Below are 25,318 nucleotides of genomic sequence, written 5' to 3'. Positions count from 1 at the left end.
CCTAATGAACAATGACCTCAAATGAGTTTAAATATAACTTGCATCATTGCTGTGTTTAACACGGGTGCCCTTTATCTCAAGTGTTTCCAGATGACTTTCAGGAGAGTGTTTCATTGCTAAACTCTCCTTGACTCAGAGCCAAGAAACTCAGAAGAGTATTAAGTACACTCCGTAACATAGCAGGACTACATGTTTTTAAGTAAACTGGCCACAAACTATTAAGGGTAAATATGGTATTTTAAAAAATACACAACAGAAAAATATGTCACTCAAAAATGTATTTTATTTAATACAAAATAATAGCATCCCCACCATCCGCTAGGGAGTACACAAAGCACAGACAACATGGTGAAGGAAAAGCACTGTAGTTTCTCCCCACAGGTAAATCCTACTTCTGCACCCACTGTGTGCCTCCGGCCACTCTCCTCGAGTGGGCGCCCAGTTTGTCCCAGCTCTCATTGTTGCAGAAAAATGTGTTACAGCTCGGTGTTACAGCTCTGTTGTGACAGCAATCTGGATCTGAGCGAGAGACCAAGCAACACTCAGAGAGTTCGAGAACTCGGCTTTATTATGCCAGCAGGCCCACAGGAGTTAACACTCCAAGCTCTGGACCCCATCTGTAGGTTTACACAGGCCTTTATCATATGCAAATAAAGTATAACAAGTTGACCAACTAGGAATAAGCTTTGTAGAAATAGACCAATCAGGAGTGAGAGAAATACCCAATCAGGCGTGAGCTCCATGCAAATGAAGTACAACAAATGGACCAATCAGAAGTGAGAGTAATAACCAATCGGGAGTGAAGGAAACAACCAATCAGAAGTGAGCTCAGGGAACCAATAGAATTTTAGGGGTAAGTAAGCCGTTCCAGAGGCAAAAAGTGAGATAGAGCTTCCCGGTCAAGGAACCAGATGGTGCTGGCAGGAGAGTAGTGGCCCTGCCTGGGGGTCCTGCTGGTCTTTTCATGGGGCTTCCTGCCTCATCATGACCACAGCTTACGGTGTGATGAGCATCCTGTTCCATGAGAGGTGGTCTGAACCACATATCCCAAGAAAGGCTGCCTGGTGGTAGACTGTGAGTAATTCTCAGTCAGCAAGCGTGTGTACATTTATGTATTGATGGGTGGTTCCTGTTTTCATGAAAGCAAAGATCAGATAAGGGGAAACCATGCATAAAGTCACAATTTTTAAATGTGTTATTTCATCCTGATTATAAAATTATACTCACTTAAGAAATTTTTGAAATTCCCAAAGAGTATATGAAGAAAAATTAAATTCAATCATTAGAGAAGCATCATTAAAAAATTGCGAAATGAGAAAACTGATTAAGAAAGAGCAACAGAATGTAATGAGTTTTAGATGGGGGAAATAAACGCCATGAGAACACAGGAATGGGGAAACACAACCTGATGTAAAGATCGGAAAGTACCTCCAAGGAAGGTGATGTTTAAATTAAGACTCGAGATGAGCCAAGCAAAGGACTTCCTTATGGCTGCAGATCGCTGCTCACTGGGCACAACCAAAGATGATCTGCACCTCAGTCTTCACTCTCTGCGGGACTTCAGCTCTTTGACCCTGCAGCAGCCAACGTGGCTAGATATAATTCCAGTTACTCCCGAATAGCTGTGCCCTGATTGCTTCTACACGTTGCTGGAACAGCAAGATTATTCCCAATGGTTGTGAACACCATGGACTTTCTGTACAAGCCCTGGTTTGACAAGTTGCAACTTCTGGAACAGTCCCACAAGTTGGGGTTCTGTGCGCTAGCAGAAAAATTGCTCGGCATATGATCACTTTTCTTCACTTTTTAATGGCAATTTGGAGGCAGGGGTAGAGATTTTAAAGAAAATGACTAAGAGGAGAAGATAGAAAACATTGATATAATTATATTTTATGACCTTGATTACCATGAGGAGTTTGGGTTGTATACTGAAAGTAAAGGAGAAGTCATTAAAAGATTTTTCAAAGGAGTGACCCATTCATATTTTGCATTAGAACAAACATTTTGATTACAATGTAAAGAAAGAGTCAGAACAAATTTAAAGTGGAAGAATGAGTAAGTCCCAAATTATGCAGATTTCTCTTTCTGTTGCAAGCCATGTATTTTGGAGGCTTGTTCCTATTAAGAAATGTTTCCCACATGAATTTTCAATGATTAATTCAACCAGTAATGATTTCCACTGAAACATTAGAAACTGATTTATACAGTGGACAGACTTCCTGCTGGGGGCAGAGGAAAATAACAACTTAACATCACTTAGACATTCCCACAGGGGTGGCATAAGTATTGGGGCCATTTTTACTTTTATTTCCGTTGAGCAATAATGGAAGAACAACAACTATTTAAATATTTACTATGAGGCAGATACAGTGGGAAGAGACTTTGATCTCTTAGCTCATTTGAATCTTAAAACTAGCCACTATATTAATCTTTCACATGAAGAAACTCCGCTTTGAGGGGCTTTGTAAATTATCAAGGTCACAGCTGGTAAGAAATGGAATCCAAGCTTTAGATTTATGGATTGGAAACCAGTTTATAAGAGAATATTAGGTCAGTAAGGATTGGAGTCTGACTCAGATATCATCTGTGAGCTAGTCACACTCAGTTTATCAATATGAACTTTTTTTTACTTTCCAGATTTCTGTGGAAATTTAGCTTCCTCTATGAGAAAGACAGCAGAAACTAAGAAATGAGATAGAATCTTGTAGTCATGAAGGCATATATATTTGAGACACTGTGCTCATCTCTGAGGACACAGAAGTGAACTAGACATATTCTCCGTGAGATAAAATGCAGTGTAAGGCAAAAAGTATCAAATACATAGTCTCTAATATATATAACATAAATATAAAATATATATAAATATATACAAAATTGTGCAGAATTATAAGAGGAAATTGACAAATACACCAGTGAAATGGGAGAAATGTAAGTACATAAAGAAAAACGATGTATTCCCCCCGACTTTATCTTTTTTTTTGAAATACAGCCAGTTTACAATGTGTCAGTTTCTGGTGCACAGCATAATGTTTCAGTCATACGTACGCATACATATATTTGTTCTCATAGTCTTTGTCATTAAAAGTTACGACATGATATTGAATATAGTTTCTGGTGCTATACAGAAGAAACTTGTATATCTATTTCTTATTTTATTTTATATATAGTAGTTAATATTTGCAAATCTCAAACTCTCAATTTATCCCTTCTCACCTCCTTGGCCCCTGGTAGCCATAAGTTTGTTTTCTATGTCTGTGAGTCTGTTTCTGCTTTGTAAATAAGTTTTTTTTTTTTTTTTTTTTTAGATTCCACATATAAATGATATCATGTGGTAATCTTTAAAGAGAAAGTATATATTCTAAATTGCTATTTCATCCTTTTTGGGACTCATCAGTACAGTGTAGCTAGGATATAAAAATTTAAAACATTTTATTTCTAAAGCTCAATCATATATGAACAGTACTAAGATTGGGTATTGAATGCCTAAAGACTTCACATAATTAATTATTTGTCATTTAATTGGAATAAAAGCAGGACTTTAAATCCAATAAAGGGTAAAATAAAGATGGGTATTTGTTCATAGATACAACATTTATTTAGCACACTAATTTAAAGCATAAATACTGAGAATTCTTTACAAGAAGCAAAGTCCCTTTACGCAGGAGGAGGGATGATACCATCTTCCAGACCATCCTCTCTATCCCCGACAAATCTGCCCAGTGTCCCCACTTACCTAACTACTTAATATTGTCTTGCTACAAATCCAGTTCCTTTCTGTGTAGGTCCTGGCGCTGCTAATTCCGTTGTCACTCAGATAGGCATATTCCCCAATCCCTGTGATGGCAAACCTAAAACCAAACACAAAAATATTAACAACAATGATAACAAAAAATCACAGGTGGGACACCTACATTTATTCCCCTTCTATGTTCTATTATCCTAGGTAAAAATACCTACTCCAGGTATTTTTAATGTGAACGAGAGAAAAGTGAAAATCTGTCATTCACATTACTTCTTAAATATACACCATTTCTGTATTCCGTTCCTTTTATATTCTCTTGAATATCGCGAGATTAGCATCACCGATAACACACCCAGCTGGTACCGGGCAGGTGTTTAACGAGTGCTTGCTGTTGTAGCCAAGTGAGCTGTGGCCTTCGGGGGCCTTCAGTGAAGCTCATTCTCAGGGTCTCCTCACCTGCTTCATGCACGTGTGGAAACAACAGTGTTTACTTACTAGTCAATTCGTTAGAGGGTTGAGCTTTGATTGAAGGAAGCAAAGGAGCCCCTCCGTTTTATCTGCTCCAATGCAACGGTTACATGCACATTACTCCCACTGAGATGTTCACAATCCAAGGAGCGGTTACCAAGTTCCCTCCGGTGAGAAAACCTTAGGAGGGTTTCCCACTGGCTCCCTGACCACCTCCTCTAACGGGGAGACGCAGCAGCTGGGAGAGTGGACTCCAGAGCCTGTGGGTGGCGAGTGTTCAGTGGCTTCCTGGGATTGCAGGACCTCCGTCGTGCACCAGCGTCTCCCTCCACATTCTTAATAAAAATCTCAGCGCAGTTTAAGTCAGCCGGCGAAAGTGGCAGAATCATGTCAAATGTCATCTTCACATGAAAGATTTCAGCTGAAGTCACAATAAGGCAAGTTTTTTCAAAGGCAAAGCTAATAAATGGAAGAGTAGGTGAGGGATTTATATTTCTTACCCCATCGTGAAATAGCTTCCCATGATGTTAAATTTATTTTCACAGGACACAATTCACATGCAAAACCACACGTCAACTCCATGGAAGGAAAAGAAATCTAAAAACGTACGGGGCGTTATATGCACTGCTGTCTGTACACTTCCAAACGTGACGTGGTGATTCTCTGCTAAGGCCGATCCAGTGGTCAGGAGCGCCTTTGTATCTTCTCAGGAAATTCTGTTATAAGACACAGAAAGTAAAAACATGTCTCTTTCACACTTCTCTTGAGTCTCTCTTCCCTCTGGCCTCCTTCTCCCTTTGGGTGGGAGCCTCGTAATAACTGAGAAGCTTCGCCTTCGGAGACAGCCCAGTCTTCAATTCTCAGCTTACGTCACCCAAATATCTCTGAGCCTCAATTACTTTAAAGTGACCATCCATCCCAACTTGACTCAGGAAGTCCCAGTTTACGTCTGTGGTTCCAACATAATATTAATATTAATATTGTCACTCCCCCAAATGTCCCAATTTGGGTGATAAATTACACAATTACCATGTTTCTTGGTACAATGGGAAGAATGTCTGGTCTCACAGGTTAACTGTGAGGATGACAAGTAAGAATGTATCCAACTTGTCTCACAGAGTTTCAGGCAGAGAATACACCCCCAACAAATGTTAGGCGCCATCATGCAGCCCCCGCCACCACGTCTGCCCAGACCGGGCTCCTTCCTCCTCTTCCAGCTGCAACCTGACGCAGCCGGTCCTTCGCGGGGGGGCTAAGGATTCACCAAAGACCGTGATCCTAAAATATTTCTTACCAGCTCCTCCTTGGTTTCAAACTGAGCAAGACCAGCTTCTAACGAGGCACAGAACATCTGGCTGAATGTCCAATTCCTTGAGTCTTCAGAAAAATAAAAGCACTTACGCCCAAATCCAATCCATCATTCTGGGCAGATAACACACGGAATGCACTCTGTGTTTCTTCCTAAAACTTGGACAGACACAGTGAATGACAATAAATACACTTTCTCATCCCTTTTATCTATTTTCCCACTTACCATCCTGAGTTCAGTCTTATTTTTTTACACGTGTGTACAGATGTATATACATGTGTGTATGTGCATGTGTATATATACAACCAAATTCCAAAGTGAGGTGCTTAAAGAAAAACACGCCCAAATACCAACTGGACTCTTGGAATTTTATGGCCTTTGCTAATACCAATTTGTTTTTCATAAAATCTGAACAGGGGCTACTTTCTACAGGTAGACAGATTGTTAGAAATGCATGGATTTCTCCCAATAAATAGTTTTCTTTTATACATATTTCTTTACATAATTTCCTTCATCATCCATCATCTCATTCTGCATCCTGAAGTAGAGCCCCAAGTGCCTGGCTCTGTAATGCATCCTCCGGGCGCTGTCCCGCTCTTGGCGGCGTGCGGGACTGCTACTGACAAACGTTTCTAACGCCTCTTGGAACGCTGCCAGCGTCAACCGTTTATAAAACACCGACTGCAACACAGTAGGGAGAAACGTGGCTGCATTTCACTCCTTGCCAAAACAGCAGGCCTTCTGAGATCAGTGTCCCTTTTCTGGTTTCCGGGAGAATACAACATTGAGAGCCCATGATCACTTGCCAAGTGCAAGCTAGTGCACTTTTCCTAAATCATTTTATTATATTGAGGATTTGCCTTGGAAGAGAATGTGCTCCAGAAACTAGTATGTGAGTAAATCTTTATCTTTATACGGTGATCTTTTACCCCTGAGTTCAGTCCTGAAGTATGCACGTTCGATGGTTGCTTTCCTAAGTCATCAGTAACAGTCTTACCCGGGTCCACTGGACTTCAAGCCACGTACCTGTGCATATGAGTTTCCTGGGGGAACGCGGACAACGATGGCTTTAAGGAACTCAGTTTCTATAGCATTTAACTTCTGTAGTACTCTCTCCGGGCATCATACAGACCCCCCTTTCCCACCTCCTCCTTGATATTACCCCTTCTGCCTCTTGACAAAAGAAAGGCAAACTCCTTCCCTTCCCTAAATTGTAGTCTGTACATTTCTATATATGGTACGTTTCTAAGGGGGTATAAAGCCTCCTGGTGGACAAGACATCACACAGTTCAAAGATTGATTCCAGTGCCAAAAATACAATGTAGGGTTTCCTGTAGTTTTCTGTTTTCTATGTATTTCTGTTGAATAGGTATAAAAATATTTTGGCCCTCGTTAGATGCTCTGAAAACAGCAAGATTTCAGAGTGTACGCTATGGGAAGAAAACACATTTTTGGTTCATAAGCTTACCTTTCCCTCCCTTATCCAATCTGATAGAAATTACTGTTGACTCAAATTTCAAAATATCCAGAATCTTACCAACCTTTCCCACTTCCACCGTTCCCCTCAGGCCCAAACCACCCTCATCTCTGGCCTGAATTTCTACAAGATTATCTTAATTCCTGATTCTGCCCTATTTTTCCAAAAATCTATTCTCAATACAGCAGTCAAAATGATTCTTCTACAATGAAAGTCCCATCATGGATTTCCTCTCTCATGACTTCCTCTTGCTGATCGTCCCCACCGCACTCCAAATAAAAGCCAAAGTCCACAACTGACTCTTAAGGCTGCGGCTTCCCTGACCCGTAGCCTGTTACTCTTCCACATTCTCCCCTTGCTTTAGCTACAGAGGCCTCTTTACTGTTCCTCATACACCCCAAGGGGGTTTCTCTTTTTTTTCTACTTGTTCCCTCCACCTGAATGCCTTCCCCCAGAAAGCCACATGGCTCCTTCATCTCCTTCAAAAGTGTGCTAAAAGGTCATCTTCTCAAGGAGGCTCACCCTGGCCACTACACGGGTACCTCAATCTCTTCCACTTCCATTTGATTTATCATAGTGTCTGTGTCTCTCTGCTAGAATAGAAGTTCCCTGGGAGCAGGGGTTTATTTTTTGGGTTTTTTTGGTTTTTTTTTTTTGCATGTTTTGTTCATTGAAATTCTTCAAGCACTTTATACAGTGCCTGGCACATAGTGGAACTCGATAAATATTTACTGGCAATATACGTGTGCAAAAGAGCATTGCAAAGTTTGGAGGACAAGTAACTTACCTGCCCAAAGAACGGAAGGTACAAGCACGCTTGCAAGTAAGGATGTAAGTGCGGTCACGTAACAAAAAACTTTGGCAGGGGTTACGGGAGAAAAAAATTCCTGAGCATTTTCTTTGGAGCTTGTTACCTATGAATACAAATGTCACAGTCTCAACTTTATGGAGGCATCAGGAAGAAAAACTTAAATTTGTCACAGAATCACCCCGCACAGTTAGCTGTACCTCAGCTCCCCTGTCGCCAACCCCTTTCATGAAGGATCAGGGTTCATAAATGATTGTCGTGGCCCAAAGGGAGCCAGAGATAAGAGAAACTGAATTTTTTCCCTTAGAGAATTTTTCAGTTATTGGAAAAAGAGCTAATGAGAGAGCAAGAAACAAAAAGAGCAGAAATGAGGATGAAAAAGAAACATACAGGGGGAGGGGATAGCTCAGTGGTAGAGTGCATGTTCGCATGTACAAGGTCCTGGGTTCAATCCCAGAAGAACAGGAAGAAGAAAGAAGAAAGAAAGAAGAAAGAAGAAGGAGAAGAGGAAGAAGAGTTAGAGGAAGAGGGAGAAAGAGAAGGAGGGGGATGGAGGAGGAGGAGGGGGAGGAGAGGCGAGAGGGAGGAGGATACAAACAATCCAGATTCACCTCCATAAATAACAGATTTGTTTAGAAGTACTGGGGGGAGGTTTAGAAAATGAGTTAATATAATTCATCATATTAAAAGAATAAGAGAAGAGAAAGGACGTGACCATCTCAACAAAATACAAAAAAGTGAAAAATGTAATAGTCATCCAAGATAACAAACCCCGGTAAATTAGCAATTGAAGGACTTTCCTTAACCTTATAAACTTCATCTTCATGAAAAGTACAGCTAGCATGGTACTTAAGGGTGAAAGAGGGCGTATTTTCCTCCAAAGATCAGGATCCAGGCAAGGATGTCTGTGCTCACAGATCCAACTTAACATTTTACAAGAGGTTCTTTCATGGACAATAAGGCAAGGGGAAAAAAAAAATGGAAGGAATATAGGTTGGAAAAGGGGTAAAAAAGTGTTTCTAGAAGTGACATCTACTCATCTCCCCGTAGAAATATCAATTTGAAAATTATCTACCCATGAAAATACCCTCCCAAGAGCCAAGGATCCAGGCCCACCCACCCCCGGGCCTCACCCCGGCCCCCGCCCCCTCCAGCGAGTCCTGGCACAGAAAGTTGCCTCTGGCCGCTTCCAAGCAGCTCTTGTTGTAGGCTCCTAGGGGCCCGGCCTCTGTCTTCCCCCTGTACCTGGCAAGTCCAGCAGCTCCAGGTGGCTCCTGGGACACCCGGCTCCTGGTGGCCTCCTGGGAACCCAGGCCCCCAACACCCTTCTCCCAAGCCTGGGCAGCCCAGCGCAAAGAAAGACCCTTTCCCCGGGGAATGGAGAGTAGCATGAGTTCACTACCGACCCCAGACCCACCTGCCCCAGCCCCAGCCCCAGGCTGACCCCTGCAGCCCTGTGGGACTCCCTGCAGGCTCCCCCTCACCCCAGTGTCTGCCAGCTCCAGTGCCCCAGGTGGCTCCCGGGTCACCAGGCTCCTGGGAACCCAGGCCTCCTTTCACCCAGGACACTGCTGGCCCTTGAGGCCCTCGCCAGCTCCTGCGTCTGCCCTGCTGCCTTCCTAGAATCAAGAAACCACCATCACCAGCCATCAGGGAGACACGAATTGAAATACAATGTGCTGCCCTGTGAGCGCATTAGAGTGGCAAACACAACAAAGCAAACTAACAAGACTAAGTGACGGCGCAGGAATGATACAGACTGAATTCTCACGCATTGTTGTTGCAAATGCAACAGTACAGCCACTTTGGAAACAGCTTGGCAGTGAGGTATGGTAAACACAGACTTACCATAGGCCTAGCCATCCCATCCCCAGGCACGCATGCAAGAGAAATGAAAACTTCCTTTTGCACAAAAGCCTCTACCTGAGCATTTACATCAACTTCATTCACTATCACCAAAACCTGGCAAACAAGCCAAGTATCCTCCAGCTAGTAAAAGGGTAAACTACCACTAGGTACTAAGAAAAAGGGAAAACGTGACCCTATGGTCCCAGTTGCTCGTTTCTTATTTTGCTTTGGCTTGATATATTTTAGTCACGCTCTCCCTCCCTCCACATCCAGCCAGCCTCTAGCCTGCCTGAAAATGTAAACAAGCACTAAAAAAACCCAGTACGATGCAGCGATGCGCGTGGCTCCCCTAAGCAGATCTGTCGGTTAACAGAATGTGAACACGGGTGTCACACACGGCAGTGCCACCTGCTCCCCGCGGCTCACGCTTTCTTGCTTCTCAGATGTCGTCCCCCTTCTTGCCCTATTTATAGAGTGAGAGCCTTTCTCAGAGCCTTTCTGAGGTATTTATTTTTATCGCCTATTTTACTTACATGTATAAAAGCAGACGCACCTCCTAAGAAAATCAACATTCAAAGCATGAAAAAAGAGAGCCCTTTTCAGACTCCTGCAGTAGCCCTTACATGAATAACTTTTCCCCTTATCTAAATCCACACTACTGATGCACAATGCCATATGGATGACTTTCAAATGCATTGTACTGAGTTAAAAAATAATTCAAACTATAGACATCCCTTTCTCATCAAATTTGCTATAAACTAAAAATGCTAAAGGATTCACTGGTGGGTAGGTTTAGGCTCCAGCTCCCACCCCCAAACACCCACATCTATTTGTAAATTAAATTTCAAAAGCTCTATACACCCAAAATCCCAGTTTTTAGGGGCAAGTTTTAATCATATACATATTACACAATTAGTAGTGTCTGAATTTGCCATCATTCTGGGATATAAACTATCTGTTATTTAAGATCATAATGTGCCTTGCCGGGTGAAAGCTGCCAATGGAAATCCAGAGAACATTTTTCTCTTAAACTCTTGTAACTTTTCGTGGCTTTCTCCTACCTCCAAAATCTTTAAGTAACACACACAGTAATAAAATAACTGATGGAACAATTACACACCTCTCCCCCCACCCACCCAACTCCCACCCACCTCGGTCCCTCCAAACTTCTCACCCTCCACAGAGACGAACTGTGAAGTACTAACACCCCTGAAATGCAGTTTCCATCATGCATCCATGGGAGAAGAGCACCTGTCTCCCCGACTCCCGTTTTGTTTTGTCAAAGTTTATCAGTTTTACATTACCAAGCCTCCCCTTCTCCCAGCCTTTTCTGAAGGTAGAGTCTGTCGATAACGTTTCCAAAGATGCTTCCACAGCACTCATGTTTCTGCTTCAACACGAACACTCCCCGGTTGCAAAGGCAGCAATGAAAATGAAAACAGTCCACTTTGAATTTGTTGGCTAAGCCGTGAGCCTTGATAACAGAAAGTTAACAGAAAATCCCTCCCTAATCACATGGGAATGGAATAACTTCCTGAGGATGAGGAACAGTGAGGGGCGATTTGTAAACATGAAATTCCTTTTGTTGTCACTGTACGGAATCTATATTGTAACAAACATTTTTTCCTACTTCAAATAGTTTATATTTAAAAACATCGCAGTGACTCATAGACAATAGTATTATTTCATGCTACTTCTTAAATAAAAATCAGTTCTACCATTTTATTCTTATTCATGTACATTTATTTCAGCAGGAAGAACACTAACTCTAAAAGACATTAACAGAAAATTAGCAACTACCCCTGAGCGCCTGTTCACATAATCAGACATGACATCATGATACTACATGGAATCTTTAGCAACTATGCAGACACTTGATCTTATTTTGCTTTTAACGTATACCGTGGCTTGGCATTTCACCCACTTTATATGGATGCCATTACAGTGAACTTCCAAACTTCTAAGGAGGTGTCTCCAGATTCCACAGTGTCATGACACAGGGTCTCCTTCCCCACCCCCTTCACTGCCATTTATTGGTGCTCTTCTACGTCTGTTACAGGCGTTTAGAACTGTGTCATTATATACATGACTGGATAAAGACACTGTGGTATATTTATACAATGGAATGCTAATCAGCCATAAAAGATAATGAAATATTGCCATTTGCAGCAACATGGATGGACCTGGAGATTGTCATTCTAAGTGAAATAAGCCAGAAAGAGAGAGAAAAAGACCACATGATATCACTCATATTTGGAATATGGAGGAAAAAAGGCAAACTTAATTGCAAAACAGAAACAGACTCTCAGACACAGAGGACAAACTTGTGGTTACTGGGAAGGGAGGTGAGAGGTGGCTGGAGATAGACTGGGAGTTAGATATTTGCAGATACTAACTAATATATATAGAACAGGTAAACAACAAGTTCATACTTTATAGCGCAGGGAACTATATTCAATATCTTGTAGTAACTTATGATGAAAAAGAAGGTGAAAACACATATATGTATCTTCACGTATGACTGAAGTATTGTGCTGTACACCAGAAATTGACACTTAACATTGTAAACTGACCATACTTCAATAAAAAAAAATATACAAGAAAAAATGAAAAAACATATAATTATAAAATGATTATTATTCCACTTTGACTTTCAAATACATCCTTTGCCTTTGGAATTTTTCAAACTATCGGATAGAATGTTTCCATTGGCAGGTAAAATATTAAGTTTGTGGCCCTTCTGTGTTACTAGGTAGCAGCATTTTCTGCAAGTGTGGTCCACGGTCATGGTCCAAAGTCACTTAGGATGCTTGCTGATAAATACACATTCCTTGATCCTCTCCAGATTTATGGAATCTGAGTCTCTGTTGATAGGGCCCAGGGAAATGCATGCATGCATGTATGTATGTATGTATGTGAAGTCTATTTGATTTACAATGTTGTGTCAGTTTCTGGTGTGTAGCAGAGTAAATCTCAAGAACATAATGTTTGATGTAAGAAGACTGACACCATAGAATACATCTTGAACTGTTCAATTTACATAAAGCTCAGAAACAAGCAAAAAGTACTGTGTGAGCTTAAGAAAGAAGATGCTTTTGACAGCGAGAAGGGACCAGTGACTGGCAGGAGCACAGGGGGCTCTGAGTGCTGCTGGCTCCACTTTCATGTTTGGGGCAGTGGTGATCACTGCGTGGTAACCAAGTATCATCTTGCTATACATGACTGTTCACTATGCTAAGATAACAATGTGTACTAAATTTATTTGTGTGAAAATATCTTTTATTTAAAAAAAGTGCACACAAGAATAGGTGCCTGTTGGGGGATGGAAATTAGACTAAAATGAGAATAAATAAAGTAGAAGAGGATTTACAAGAATCAATAAGAATAGTGTGACATCAAGTTGGTCTGTAACTAACTTACCAACTGTACAGCTTGTGGCCCAAGATGGGAGTCAGGGAGTATTTTTCTTGGGAAAAGACCCCATGGGGGTTGAGGACACTTGCACTGAACCTTAGAGGAAAGGCTGATTTAGACAAAGTTGAACTTGTTATCTCAGCTCTAGGGAATAAGGTAGAATCAGGATTTTATACTGTGCTTACAAATTCGAAACACTAGGGGAGTTTTTAAAAAATGATTCTAATGCACCACAATAGCTCAACTATATGAGGATCTCTGGAGATGGTATTTGAGCACTCATCTTTTCTAAGAGGTTCTCCCCCACCCAAATGAGTCCAAAACGGAGCCCATATTGAGAACCACTGGTATAGAAAGCATCAATAAGAGAAGTTTACAAATTGATAAGCATGGAGTCTGTGCAGGGGGCGGGGTGAAGGAGGCGGGGGCAGCTGCCCCTGCCACGCAGTGCTGGCGCTCTGGGTGCAGGACCAAGCCCTACTTTAAAAAAATTGTAACAGTGGTGTTTGGTGTTGAAAAGGTAGATCAGAGACAGTAAATGGCCATGGCTATAGCCATGGGGGACCCATGGAAGGTAGTTCTGCAATGAGGCATCAGTGATGAGAATGGTGCTTTGGGGAGACCTAGATGGCAGTGGCTTGTAAAATGAACTACAGGTGGAAGAAACTAGCTATAAAATAATGAAAACATACTTTGTTTGTAAAACATTTCCCATGTGCTCATTTCCTTTTCTAAATTCTAAAGTTTAAATTTCTCAAGTCCATTTTTTCTTGCTGTGCTTACTCTTGGAATGCTGATCATTCTAATAACAAACAGCAGAAAGTACCTCTGAGAGATGAGAGAATACAAAATTGTGATGAGCTTTTTTTTTTTTACTTGGCATAATTCTCTGGCCATTCAACCAAATTGTTGTGGGTATTTAGATTTCACTGGGTTTTTTTGCTTTTTGGTTTTTTTTAATTGTTGAGTAGTAGTCCATGGTGTGGTTAGCCCCTAGTTTGCTTAACTGTTCCTCTATTGAAGGACATCTGGGGTTTTTCCCACTCTTGTACTGTCATGCATAAAATAGCTAGAAACATTTGTGTATAGGCATTTGTGTGAAATGTGTTTTCATTTCTCTGGGATAAATACTCAGAATGTAACAAAGAAGAACAAAACTGACTCCACATTGGATCTAGTCCTTTAGCTGCAATCTCTGTGCTTTCTTGCTCGTGCTTAGCCAAGCTGGCCCTGCGCCTTTGTCTCATCAAAGGATGTTACCTATATCCTGAAATATGCATGATAGCCCTTGCTCGAGGCTGTGCCTCCCAGGCTTGACCTGTAAAGCCATAACACTTTGCATTCACATAGAAATAGAGTTGCAGAACGGAAAATAACATTTGTCCTGCTGGAGGTTTATAGAAACATCATGGCCAGACCTACATGGACGGCTGCAAGAACAGAGGATTATCATGTCACCATCACTGTCAGGCCAGCACCAAGAAGTCTGCAACAGCCAGTCACACCCCCTTCCTCTTTAGTGTAAAAGAAGCCTGAACTCTAACTCAGGCAAGATGGCTCTTTGGGACAAGAGTCCACCATCTTCTTAGTCTGCTGGCTTTCTGAATACAGTTGTTATTCCTTGCCCCAAGGCTCCATCTCTCAATTTATTGGCCTATCATGTGGCAAGCAGTATGAGCTTGGCCTTGGTAACAAGAATTCTGCTTGCTGGGTTGTATAATAATTGCACACTTACATAAAAAAACAAAAAACAAACCAAAAAACCTGCCAAACTGCTTTCCAGAGTGGCTGTACCATTCAAGAATTCCCATCAGCAATATAGGAGTGAATCAGGCTCCCCACATCTTCACCAGCATTTGATGTCCTTCTATTTTATTTTAGCTATACTGAGAGTCATGTAGTGATATCTCGTTGTGGTTTTAATTAGCGCTGTCCCAGTGGCTAAAGATGTTGAGCGTCTTTTCACGTGCTTATCTGTTAATCTGTGTATTGTCATCAGTGAAATCTGTCTTTATGCCTTTTGTCCATTTTCTAATTATGTTCTTTGTGTTTTTGCTGTTAAGTTTTAAGGATTTTCTTATATATTATAAATATACATTTCTACCCACCCTTTCAGCTACGTGTGGGCACAGAAATAAATCTAACTGAGCGTGGATCAAGGTGAGGTGTGTCACAGTGTCACTGGGCACTGATCTTCCAGAAATGGACGTATGTTCACAAAAGCTTTCTCTCCCCTTTCTCATTTAGGTGCCAATGGCAAGGAGACCTTAGGGACAGCACAGCCCCAAGATAAGAGATATGGGTCTCTGAGTTTCCACGTGGAAGAAAGCTGCATCCTGACCAAGAACTCCTATCGTCCACAGCTGCATGAGTGAGAAGAAAATGTATCCTGTGCTGTCAATGAAACTGGGGGCTTACTTCTAGCAGCAGCTATATAACATATGTACTTCGAGTGGCAGCCACATTTTTACATGTTTTTTGTATTCCTAATCATTTCGTATCCAATCACTAAATATTTGCAGAGTGTTTACCCTTGTGGTAGGTGCTGAGAAATAAATCCTGCAAATTCTGATGAAGAGGGTAGAGCAGACACCTGGGACATCTTGGGGGGAGGTCTGGATGGATTTTCCTGAATGGCCCAGCCAAAGTGGGTGTCTGTTTCTGGGTTGAATCAAGAGACTGATGTTTTAAAAGGTTATGATTATATAGTATCACAAAAACTGGAACATAGATCAGAATGATGGCAAATTGAAATTATAATAGATTAATCTCACTGCAGCCTACAAAGATGCAGTTGTGAGGCTGCTGAGGGTCTGGTTTAGAGACGGGAAGGAAGGGGCAAGGCACAGCCATTAAAGGAATGACCCAAGAATTAACACCAAAATGGTGGAGAATTCAACTCCCAGTAGACCTTGAGACCCAAGATGGTGGGAGATTTGACTCCCAGTCGACCTTGACCCCACTGTACGTCTGTGATGTTAGCGTGCTAAATGGCACTTCCATGGTCGCCATGACAGTTCCAAGGCTGCCCATAAAAGATCAAAAAGCAGGCAGTGGACCAATTCCTGGGAAACTCAGCCCCTTCCCCAAAGCAGTTGGAGTAATCCTCCCACTTGTTAGCATACGAAGCTACAGAGCTCATGAAACTAGCCACACTCTGCCTCTGGCCTCTCACTCCCTCACCTTTTGAGAGAGCCTGCACCCTGTCTATGGAGTGTGTATCTACTTTTACTTTACCCCCCGCCTCCCACCCCAACCTCATGGCCTCTCTGGCCTCCTGAGATGGCCTACACTCAGTATGTCCATGCAGTGTGCATCTCTCTGAATAAATCTATTTCTACTCAGTATCGCTCACTCTTGAATTATTTCCGGTGTGAAGCCAAGGACCCTCACTTGGTAGGGCACCTCCCAGTGACTCACCCCAGATGTGGGACACAGCCATCCTCTTGTTCCCTATTTTTTCCTATATCAGCTTCAGAATTCAAGAACTTGAACTTCCTTTATTTTATACCAGGCCCAAGGAAAAAGAGGACAACGCAGACATAGCAAAGGCCTCCAGCTGCAGTGTTAATCATCTCAAGGTCCCTCCTTGTCCTTATGCAAGTATTTCAAATGCAATCCTTGTTTTACAATCATTTTCCCTTCTTCCCAGCTCCAATTATAATTCTTCATCAACAAGTTTTGTAACTCACTGTTTTTGCTTTTATAAACTTCCTCCCTTTTGTAGTCTGGCAAGTCTGAATTCAAGTGCTTCCTGGCTTAATTACAAAGTCCCAAAAAAGCCCTCTTTATCTCACTCTGGTCTCTAGCATTTTTTTTTTTTTAAATCTTGTTCTTATGGCTTTTTTTTTTTTTTTTTTTGAGTGTGCGGGAGGTAATTAGGTATACTTCTTCATTTATTCTTAGAGGAGGTCCTGGGGATGGAACTAATGACCTCATGCATGCGAAGCACGTGCCCTACCACTTGCGCTATACCCTCCCCCAGGTCCATGTTTCTGAAATTGCAGGTAATAACAGCAATGTGTTATAAAAACAGTGGCACACCTAACCTGCATGACAGCTGGAAGACAGCTTATTCTGCCACAGCGAGCTTGAGGATACCCAGACCCAGTTTAAAAACAAGCCTCTCCAAGAAATTTGAGGCATTTGTGTTCTTGGGAACCAGGGGGACCCAGGCCAGTTGCCAATGAATCTTGTGAATGAAAAATACTGCCTGCTGCGTCAGTAAACAAAGGGTGTTGCAAGCATCAAGCCTCAGCCACTGCTGCCTCCCCCACGGTGCCCTCTGCAAAGGACACTTAAGATGGGAAGAATGCACACTGGCCCTAGAGAGCTAAGGTGCACATCAAAGCAAGAATTTCAAGGAGTGCAGACTTTTGCATCTTCCCATCCATAGAAAAGCACTAAATTCATTAATTTGAGATAACTGGTTTTCTTTCTTTTTTTTTTTTTACATTTTTTATTGAGTAATAGTCAATTTACAATGTTGTGTCAAATTCTTGTGCAGAGCACAATTTTTCAGGTATATATAAACATATATATATTCACTGTGACTTTTTTTTCCACTGTGAGGTACCACAAGATGTTGTTTATATTTCCCTGTGCTATACAGTATAATCTTTTTTATCTATTCTGCAGTTTAAAATCCCAGTCTGTCCCTTCCCACCCCCCGCCCCCTTGGCAGCCACAAGTTTGTATTCTATGTCTATTAGTCTGTTTCTGTTTTGTATTTATGTTTTTTGTTTTGTTTTGTTTTGTTTTTAGATTCCTCATATGAGCAATGTCATATAGTATTTTTCTTTCTCTTCCTGGCTTACTTCACTTAGAATGACATTCTCCAGGAACATCCATGTTGCTGCTAATGGCATTATGATGTCAGTTTTTATGGCTGAATAGTATTCCATCATATAAATATACCCCATCTTTACTCAGTCATCTCTTGATGGACATTTAACCTGTTTCCATGTCTTGGCTATTGTAAATAGTGCAACATTGGGGTGCAGGTGTCATTTTGAAGTAGGGTTCCTTCTGGATTTATGCCCAGGAGTGGGATTCCTGGGTCATATGGTAAGTCTATTCCTAGTCTTTTGAGGAATCTCCATACTGTTTTCCACAGTGGCTTTCCTTGTTTCACTCTTCCACTCTTAATGATTTAGATGTCTTCTTTTACAATTTTGTGTTTATTCTTTTTGTAATTCATGGTTGTTCTCTCCTTTGCAGTTATGAGTTTCTCATTTTTGTAGCATCCTGCTTCTTTTCTATTTAGAGTAGACCTGTCAATATTTCTTTTAGCATGGGTTTAGTGTTGCTAAACTCTGAGTTTTTGCTTGTCTGTGAAGTTCTTTATCTCTCATTCTATTCTAAAGGATAGCCTTTCTGGATAGAGTATCCTAGGCTGCATCTTTTTTTCATTCAGACTTTGAATATATCTTGCCACTCCCTTCTGGCCTGCAGTGCTTGTGTAGATAAATCAACTGAGAGCCTTATGGGGGTTCCCTTGTAACTCACTCTTTGTTTTTCTCTTGCAGCCTTTAGGATCATTTCTTTATCCTTGATTCTGGCCAACTTGTTATTACATGTCTTGGTGTGGGTCTGTTTGGGTTCTTCCTGTTTGGGACTCTCTGAGCCTCCTGTACTTGGATATCTGATTCCTTTAGGTTTGGGAAGTTATCAGTCATGATTTCTTCAAATACCTTTTCAATCCCTTTGTTCTTTCTTCTCCTTCTGGAACCCCTATTATGGATAGATTGGTACACTTTATATTATCCCATAGGTCCCTTATATTGTTTTCATTTTTTTTTTATTTGTTTTTCTCTCAGCTGTTCTGATTGGGTGCTTTCTGTTGTCCTGTCTTCTAGGTCACTTATTCGTTCCTCTGTATTATCTAGGCTGCTTTGTACAGACTTCAGGTCAGCTCCCAGTTCAGCAAATGAGTTTACTATTTCTAATTGGTTCTTCTTTATAGCTTCTATTTCATTTTTGACATATTTTATGTCTCAAAACACTATTTCTTATAGTTCCTTCAGTAGTTTGATCACTCCTTTTTTGTAATCTTGATCTAGTAGGCCATCAATCTCTATTTCCTTGATCTTGCTTTCAGGGGATTTCTCTTGATATTTTAATTGGGAGTGGTTCCTCTGCTTCTTCATATTGCTCATATCTCTCTGGCACTGTGGCTTAAGGAGTATCAGTTATCTAGTTCTCCTGGAGACGCTGTGCTCTTAATAGTTCTATTAAGAAGTCTTTGCATCTTTGCCCTGTTTCACGAACTCAGCTTGCTGTTTCCAGAGGCCCTCTGTTGGCACTCTCTTCTGTGCTGCTCCCAGTGCCTGTCGGCTAGCAGATCGCGCCCCCTCCCAGCACTGGGTCAGGTGCTGAGCTCTTATCCGGTGGGCGGGCGGGTCACTCCCCCTCTAATGCCACAGTCAGATGCTGCGCTCAGGGGAGGAAGGTGTGCGGATCGCGCCCCCTCCCAGCGCCGTGGTCATGGGCTGCGTTCCTGCCAGGAAAGCAGGTTGCCACCCGCCCTTTCCCCGTGCCGGTCGCTCTGCTCAGCTGCATGCCTCGCCTCACATCGGAGCTCCGGAGGCGGGCTCGGGGAAGACCGCGGAACGGCCCCGCCCCTGCTCCGTGCCAAATCTCAGCTCCTTGTTTGTCTTGGCGGCGCGAGTTCTCTGAGGTGTGGGGGCAGAAAGATCCTATCTGCCTCGGGCTGTAAACAAGTCTCAGTCCTGCCTAGGAGGCCGCAGGGAGCCCCCGGGGGCGGGTTCAGGGCCCGGCCCCGCCCCCGCCCGGGCGCTCGCACAGGAGGGGACGGCGGCTGTGGCCAAGCCCGGCCTCTCTTCTCGCGAGAAGCGCCAGTGATGGCGGCGCAGGGCTGAAGAGACGGAGGCTACGGCACCCCTCCCCCAGGGCACACCAGCCGTGTTGCTCTGCTTTTTTCAGAATTTATGGGGGGCCGAGGTTGTTCTGCTCCGTATCCCCTCCCAGCCACGGCGCGCAGCCCCCTGCGGTCCCCCGGGGCCACCTCAGTGCAGCTGCCCCCGGCCCTCCGCCTGGCTCGGGCCGCCTGTCCCGGCCCCAGCCACCGGCTCCCGTCTCGGGCTGCGTGGAGCGGGGACCCTTTGTGCCCGTTTAACTCAGTTCTGTCGGTCAAGGGCTGCTGGGGGCAGGTTTGAGCCTCGGAGGCTCCCCCTCCATCCTCCTGGCCTCTCCGTTGGGGAGGGGAGACCCAGCGAGCGAGCGCCAGTCCTCCTTTGCCGCTCCCTCCCAACGGGATCGGTCCCACACTGTTTTGCTTTTCCTTCTTTCTTTTTTCCTTTTTTCCTACCAGGTTTTTGGCGTCTTTGTCTTTCAAACAGGGTGATGTTCTGTCGGAGTATGGCAGGTGCTCTGGTTGGCTGAGTGGGTCCATAGATGTGAGTTTTGGTGTATTTGTGGGAGACGGTGAGCTACAAGAGTCCTTCTACTCTGCCATCTTGCTTCTCCCCACCCTGATTTTCTTTAATTAAGAACAATCTTTTGATGTTCTGATTGCCTGGTTGCAAAAACTCCTGTATATCCTGGATCCTCTACCTCTCAGGAGCTGTCCCTCACAGCTGTCTGAGAGGCTGTGTCCTCAGCTTGAAATCCTCAGAAAATCCAGCGAATCAAACATAATTCTCAACTTTTAGGTTGTGCATTTTTCCCCCAGTCCAAAACACTCTTTACTGTACCTTAATCCCAGATCAGGGGTGGTCCTAAGGAATCTCCCACTGACCCCCTGAACTTCTGCAAACTCCCATGTAGAAGGTGTTGGAGGCCCTGGCATCTTGGGGAGAAACCAGTCAAAAAAAAATGTGTTGCTCTGTGCTTTATTAGGGTTGCAGCTCTCAGGAGACCCAGATTAGGAAGCGCTTGAATTGTGTTCCCAGGGTCTACAGAACTGGGCAAATTTATAAAGGCAAAGAAAACTAAAAGCTTACAGAAGTTGTTGAGAACTATGACTGGCGATTAGCTCTGGCAGGGAGTAAGGGTGTGCTGTGTCTTTATACAAGGATTGATTGGGGATCAAGATGGTTACATAGTAATGGTTTGTTGGCGGTGGCTTTGAGACTGAATTGCAGCAGGCAGCTGCTTGCAGATACTGTTTTGAAAATGATTGGTGGTGTCCTTGAGTTTGTTTCTTTTCAGAAAATTCGAGTTCTTACTTATGCAAGGTGTCTGAATTCACATCCACCATGGCCACCCAGCTCTGTTTTGGTGGCCTGAACCATAGTTACTCCATTTTGATTTTTAAATGATTTTAAATGTGTCATTACTGGTCTCCATCACATGGTCTTTACTCAATGATTTTTTTTTCGTGGACTATTTTAATCCCTGGAATGATTTAAAAGTTCCAGCTCCTGGCAAGAATAAAAAGCAAGTGACTCTTTAGAAGACACTTTGGCTGTGTCTGAAGAAGTTAATATACTCATCAAATGATCCAACAATCTTACTTTGCATTTATACAAATGAGTTGAAAACTGATCTTTACGCAAAGCCTGCACAAGTGTATTTATACCAGCTAAACTCATGACTGCCCAACTTTAGAAATAACCCAGATGCCTATCAATAGATAAACGTATAAACAGAGCTGTGGAGCCTCCAAGCAACGGTGTAGTTTTCAGGGACTTGAAGCAAAAAGCTGTCAACTCAAGAAGAAAAGGAAAAACCTTTAATGCATGTTGCTAAGTGAAGGAAGCAATCTGAAAATTTACATGCACTATGAAATTCCAACTATCTAACATTCAGGAATAGGCAAAGCTATGGAGACAATGAAAAGATCTGTTGAGGGGCTGGGATGGGGGTGATTGGAAAGGATGAAAACGTGGAGCCCAGGCGATTTTTAAGGCAGTGAAACTATTCTGTCTGATACTGGAATGATGTATATATGTCATATACATTTTTCAAAATTCACAGCATATAGAACACAAAGAGCAAGCCCTAATGTAGACTGAGGGCTTCAGTTAATAATGATGTGCCAGAATTTGTTCATCAGCTGTAACCTATGGAACACTAACGCAAGGTAAAAGTAAGAGCTGTGTAGGAGGAAGTGAGGTATATGGAAACTCTCTGTATTTTTTGCTCAGTTTCCCCACAAACCTAAAATGAAGTCTATTAATTTACAAAAGCAGATGACTCTTAGTCAGTCTGTTAATTGCTTTTCACTCAGTGATACAGGAACCTACACTCATCCTTAACCTAGAACTGAAAGTTACAGATGTTAAACATACAGAGCACTAAACTCACAGCGCCCCCTAGTGATGCTCTGTATGTGTGACATGAGGTAAGGATCCTCATCAAAGATGATTTGTTGTCAGAATCCCTCAAACACAAGTTTGAAAGAGGCACCTTAGAAACCACTGGAGACAACACGAAAAAAACAAAAGCTCTAACTCATAAAAAATAAACTGATGGAGACTGAAAGCTGTATTTTTGGTTGGATCTGCCCACAACAACATTTGGAAGAGACTTTTCATGCATCCATCACTCCTTGCTGAAGAGTAAATATAATTTTAAAGATGTTTATTTTACAACACGGGCCCAGATTACGAAGTAGTGATTTCAAAAAAAAAAAACAACAAAAAACAAAGAGGTGATTCCCAGCTTTGTACATCAGAATCACCTGTGGGGGAAACAAAACAAACAGCAGCAAACAGAGGAGCCACATAGCTGTGCCTGACGAGAGAGAATGTAAAGGAGAAGGTCAGGAGAAGCATGCACAGATTATGTTTATGAGCAACCTTCATGACAACCTGTTCTTGAAGGTACCTAATGAAAGGTCACAATAATATTCTCACCATCTGGATTATAGCAGCTGATAAAGCAATTACAACTTTACAGGGTAAAACAAAGACAATGTACAAAAGCCATATATACATATAAGTTACGTAACAGATATATACGCATGTATACATATATATCTTAAAAGATGACGTGGTTTAACAAAGTGAATCAGTAATGATGGGTACTTATGGAGATCAGACACCTACTTTCCCACTGAGACTGAGGGGAAAAGGAAACAGTCTTTCTTGATGATTATATTCCAAAGACATGGCTCCCAGGCCTTTGGGAAAGACATTTCTAGGTTGTAAAACTGGCAAGGGGCTGAGACTGACAGACCAAACTGGCTGAGAGAGAGAATTTACAATTGCAAGTTTTCCAAAGTAAACGCACTAAGACAAAGGAGGTAAGGAACGTAGGGCTGTGCAGTTCATCACATACATACATCCGTCTTGTTCAGAGGCACTCTGATATTCCGTCACCCTTCAGGTTTCTAGCAGAAGGCCTAACAGAATATTTGGTTTAAGCTTGCAATATGGATCACGTTTTGTGTTGCAAGCTGTTAAGAGACTCTTAGCAAAGCAACCCAATAAACATTGCTTTCATCCACTCGAACTTAGACAAACTACTTAAACAGGATCAGAGCTGCCTTTCCCAGGACTGTGGCCAGCTTTGGGGAAAATTTTATTTTAGTTCTTTCTCTATATGACTTGTTATTACAGTATTCTAAGAGCAACAAGTGATGTGAGAGGGTGCCATAGGAGCCTGAGTTTTGGAGATAGGAAACAAATGGTCGGTCTTGCCCTTTACTCATCCATAAATTCAAAAATGCAGTACCTGGATAATGCAGGTAGTGATGTACCCAATAAAATAATGTAGAATGAAACATTTACTGATGACTTTAACATTCTGACTTCCCCATACCTAAATTTTAAGGACAGAAAAAAGAAAAATAGAAAAAAGCTTACAGTGCCCCCTAGTAGGAACTATTGGTAAAGTAACTCAGATTAAAAACAAAACCATAAACAACTTGGGTCTTCTTGGGGAGCTAACGTTTCACCCTGGCAATCACTGTTCCATTTCTCTACATGCAAATACCCTCAAATGTGCGGACAAACATCGAATGCAAACCCTTGAAGAGCAGCCCCAGCGTTCACCTCCCACGGTGCTGGCGGGCTCCCACACCCACACACACCACATCTCCAGGGGGACTTTGGAATTAAAACTTCAAAATAACTGATTCTGGCTGTGTTATTTACAGCAGTGTTTTAAACGCTTTAACATGCCTGCCTGGGAACCACTTGGGGATCTTGTAAAACGCACATTTGAATTCACTGGGTCTGCGGGAGGACCTGGGGTTCTGTATTTCTAACAACCTCCCAGGTGAGGCCTGTGCTGCCGGTGATGGGACAGCTGACAGCTTTCGACCCTGGCGTCTGTTCAGTCAGAATACTCACTGCTGGGTCAGCAAAGCGGGCAGGTGCCTGAAGTCCTTAGGAGCGTCTCCTCCCTGAGCAGGAGGTGGTGAGGGTGATCACGGGCAGTTTGCTTCGGGAAGGCTGGGGTGTCACACAGCATAAAGGGGGGACCTACACCCAGAAGCAAGCAGCTGTTGTTTTCCGATGCCCCCACCCCCTGCCCTAACTGTGCAAACTCAGTTACAGGAAGGGAGGGAGAACACTCACCTGGGACAGATTCAAGAATCTCTTCTCAGATGTCCTCAGAGCCCCAGGGAACAGTCTTCCTAAAACTCCACACCTTCTGAGCCTGGCATTGGGGAAGGGGAAAGGAGCACTGAGTGGCTTAGAAAGTGACTGAAGGGGGCACAGGAGGTGACATCCGTTTTGGAAAGAGATGCTTCTCTGCTCTGGGTCCCTCCCCCCTGGTGACTCTGGTCGGCGAGTACAGGGCGATGCACTTCAGCAGCAGGGGAGGGAACAGGGGCTTACGGAGCGGTGCTCACGGTGTGAAACACAGGACAGCAGGCCCCACGTGGGGTCGCTTGTGCCAAGTCATCTGTGACAACTTCACCAAAATGAGACTTCATTTAATTATAGCTTTGGCGTCCCCAGAAATGGAATTTTAAACCAGTCAACCAGGAATTCAATTGCCTGGAAAGCACTAGTTGGATCATCGGCCCAATAGACCCCCGCCATCCCTTAAAGGAAAGTAACTTTGCCCAGTGCAACTTCATTGATGCTACTCCTTTTCTGCCTAAAAGTTTTCCATTTTGCACAGCCCCTCAGAGCCCCTTTCTGTCTGCTAGATTGCATGCTGCCCAATTCAAATCAATTTTTCCTCAAATAAACTCTTAAAGTTTTTAATATTCCTCAGCTTCTTTTTTGACAATGAGACAGTGTCTCCAGGGAGCAGGTCAGAGGAGAAGGTAGGAGTTTCAGTGGCCAGGATAATAAATCCACTGAGCTGCCTGCTTCCATATCAAACAGA

General features: G+C 42.8%; 1 protein-coding gene across 4 annotated transcripts; it reads right to left on the bottom strand.

Moving 5' to 3' along the window:
• Window positions 1–261: 261 nt before the first annotated feature.
• On the bottom strand, window positions 262–24,780 carry LOC116150361 (C-type lectin domain family 2 member D11-like). 4 transcript variants are annotated; one of them, XR_010377790.1, is made up of 7 exons: window positions 24,556–24,779; window positions 7,784–7,910; window positions 5,505–5,677; window positions 4,820–4,926; window positions 3,734–3,848; window positions 1,429–1,574; window positions 262–1,129 (listed from the first exon to the last, which is right to left on the bottom strand). XR_010377790.1 is itself a non-coding variant. In XM_064479028.1 (6 exons), the coding sequence occupies exons 3-5, from the start codon at window positions 5,559–5,561 to the stop codon at window positions 3,734–3,736; spliced, it is 279 nt and encodes a 92-aa protein (XP_064335098.1). In that variant the 5' UTR covers window positions 5,562–5,677; window positions 7,784–7,910; window positions 24,556–24,778; the 3' UTR covers window positions 262–1,129. The 4 variants fall into 4 exon arrangements, 3 of the variants coding, with proteins under 3 accessions (XP_064335098.1, XP_064335097.1, XP_064335099.1); XM_064479028.1 differs by lacking the exon at window positions 1,429–1,574 and having other exon boundaries at window positions 24,556–24,778; XM_064479027.1 differs by lacking the exon at window positions 1,429–1,574 and having other exon boundaries at window positions 262–519; window positions 24,556–24,773.
• Window positions 24,781–25,318: the final 538 nt, after the last annotated feature.

The sequence above is a fragment of the Camelus dromedarius genome, chromosome 25 (assembly GCF_036321535.1).
Source record: "Camelus dromedarius isolate mCamDro1 chromosome 25, mCamDro1.pat, whole genome shotgun sequence".
Classification (NCBI taxonomy): domain Eukaryota; kingdom Metazoa; phylum Chordata; class Mammalia; order Artiodactyla; family Camelidae; genus Camelus; species Camelus dromedarius.
Note: the sequence above shows the minus strand (reverse complement) of the source record. Positions and strands in the feature narration are given on the sequence as shown.

Bases quoted from the DNA above. Each gene is read 5' to 3' on its own strand.
- LOC116150361 (XM_064479029.1), bottom strand. From the start codon at position 5,561: ATGTTCTGTGCCTCGTTAGAAGCTGGTCTTGCTCAGTTTGAAACCAAG. The intron at 4,927-5,504 runs GTAAGAAATATT...GTCTTATAACAG, and splicing joins TTGAAACCAAGGAGGAGCTG to AATTTCCTGAGAAGATACAA. The intron at 3,849-4,819 runs GTACGTTTTTAG...GTTTGGTTTTAG, and splicing joins AGCAGTGCATATAACGCCCC to GTTTGCCATCACAGGGATTG.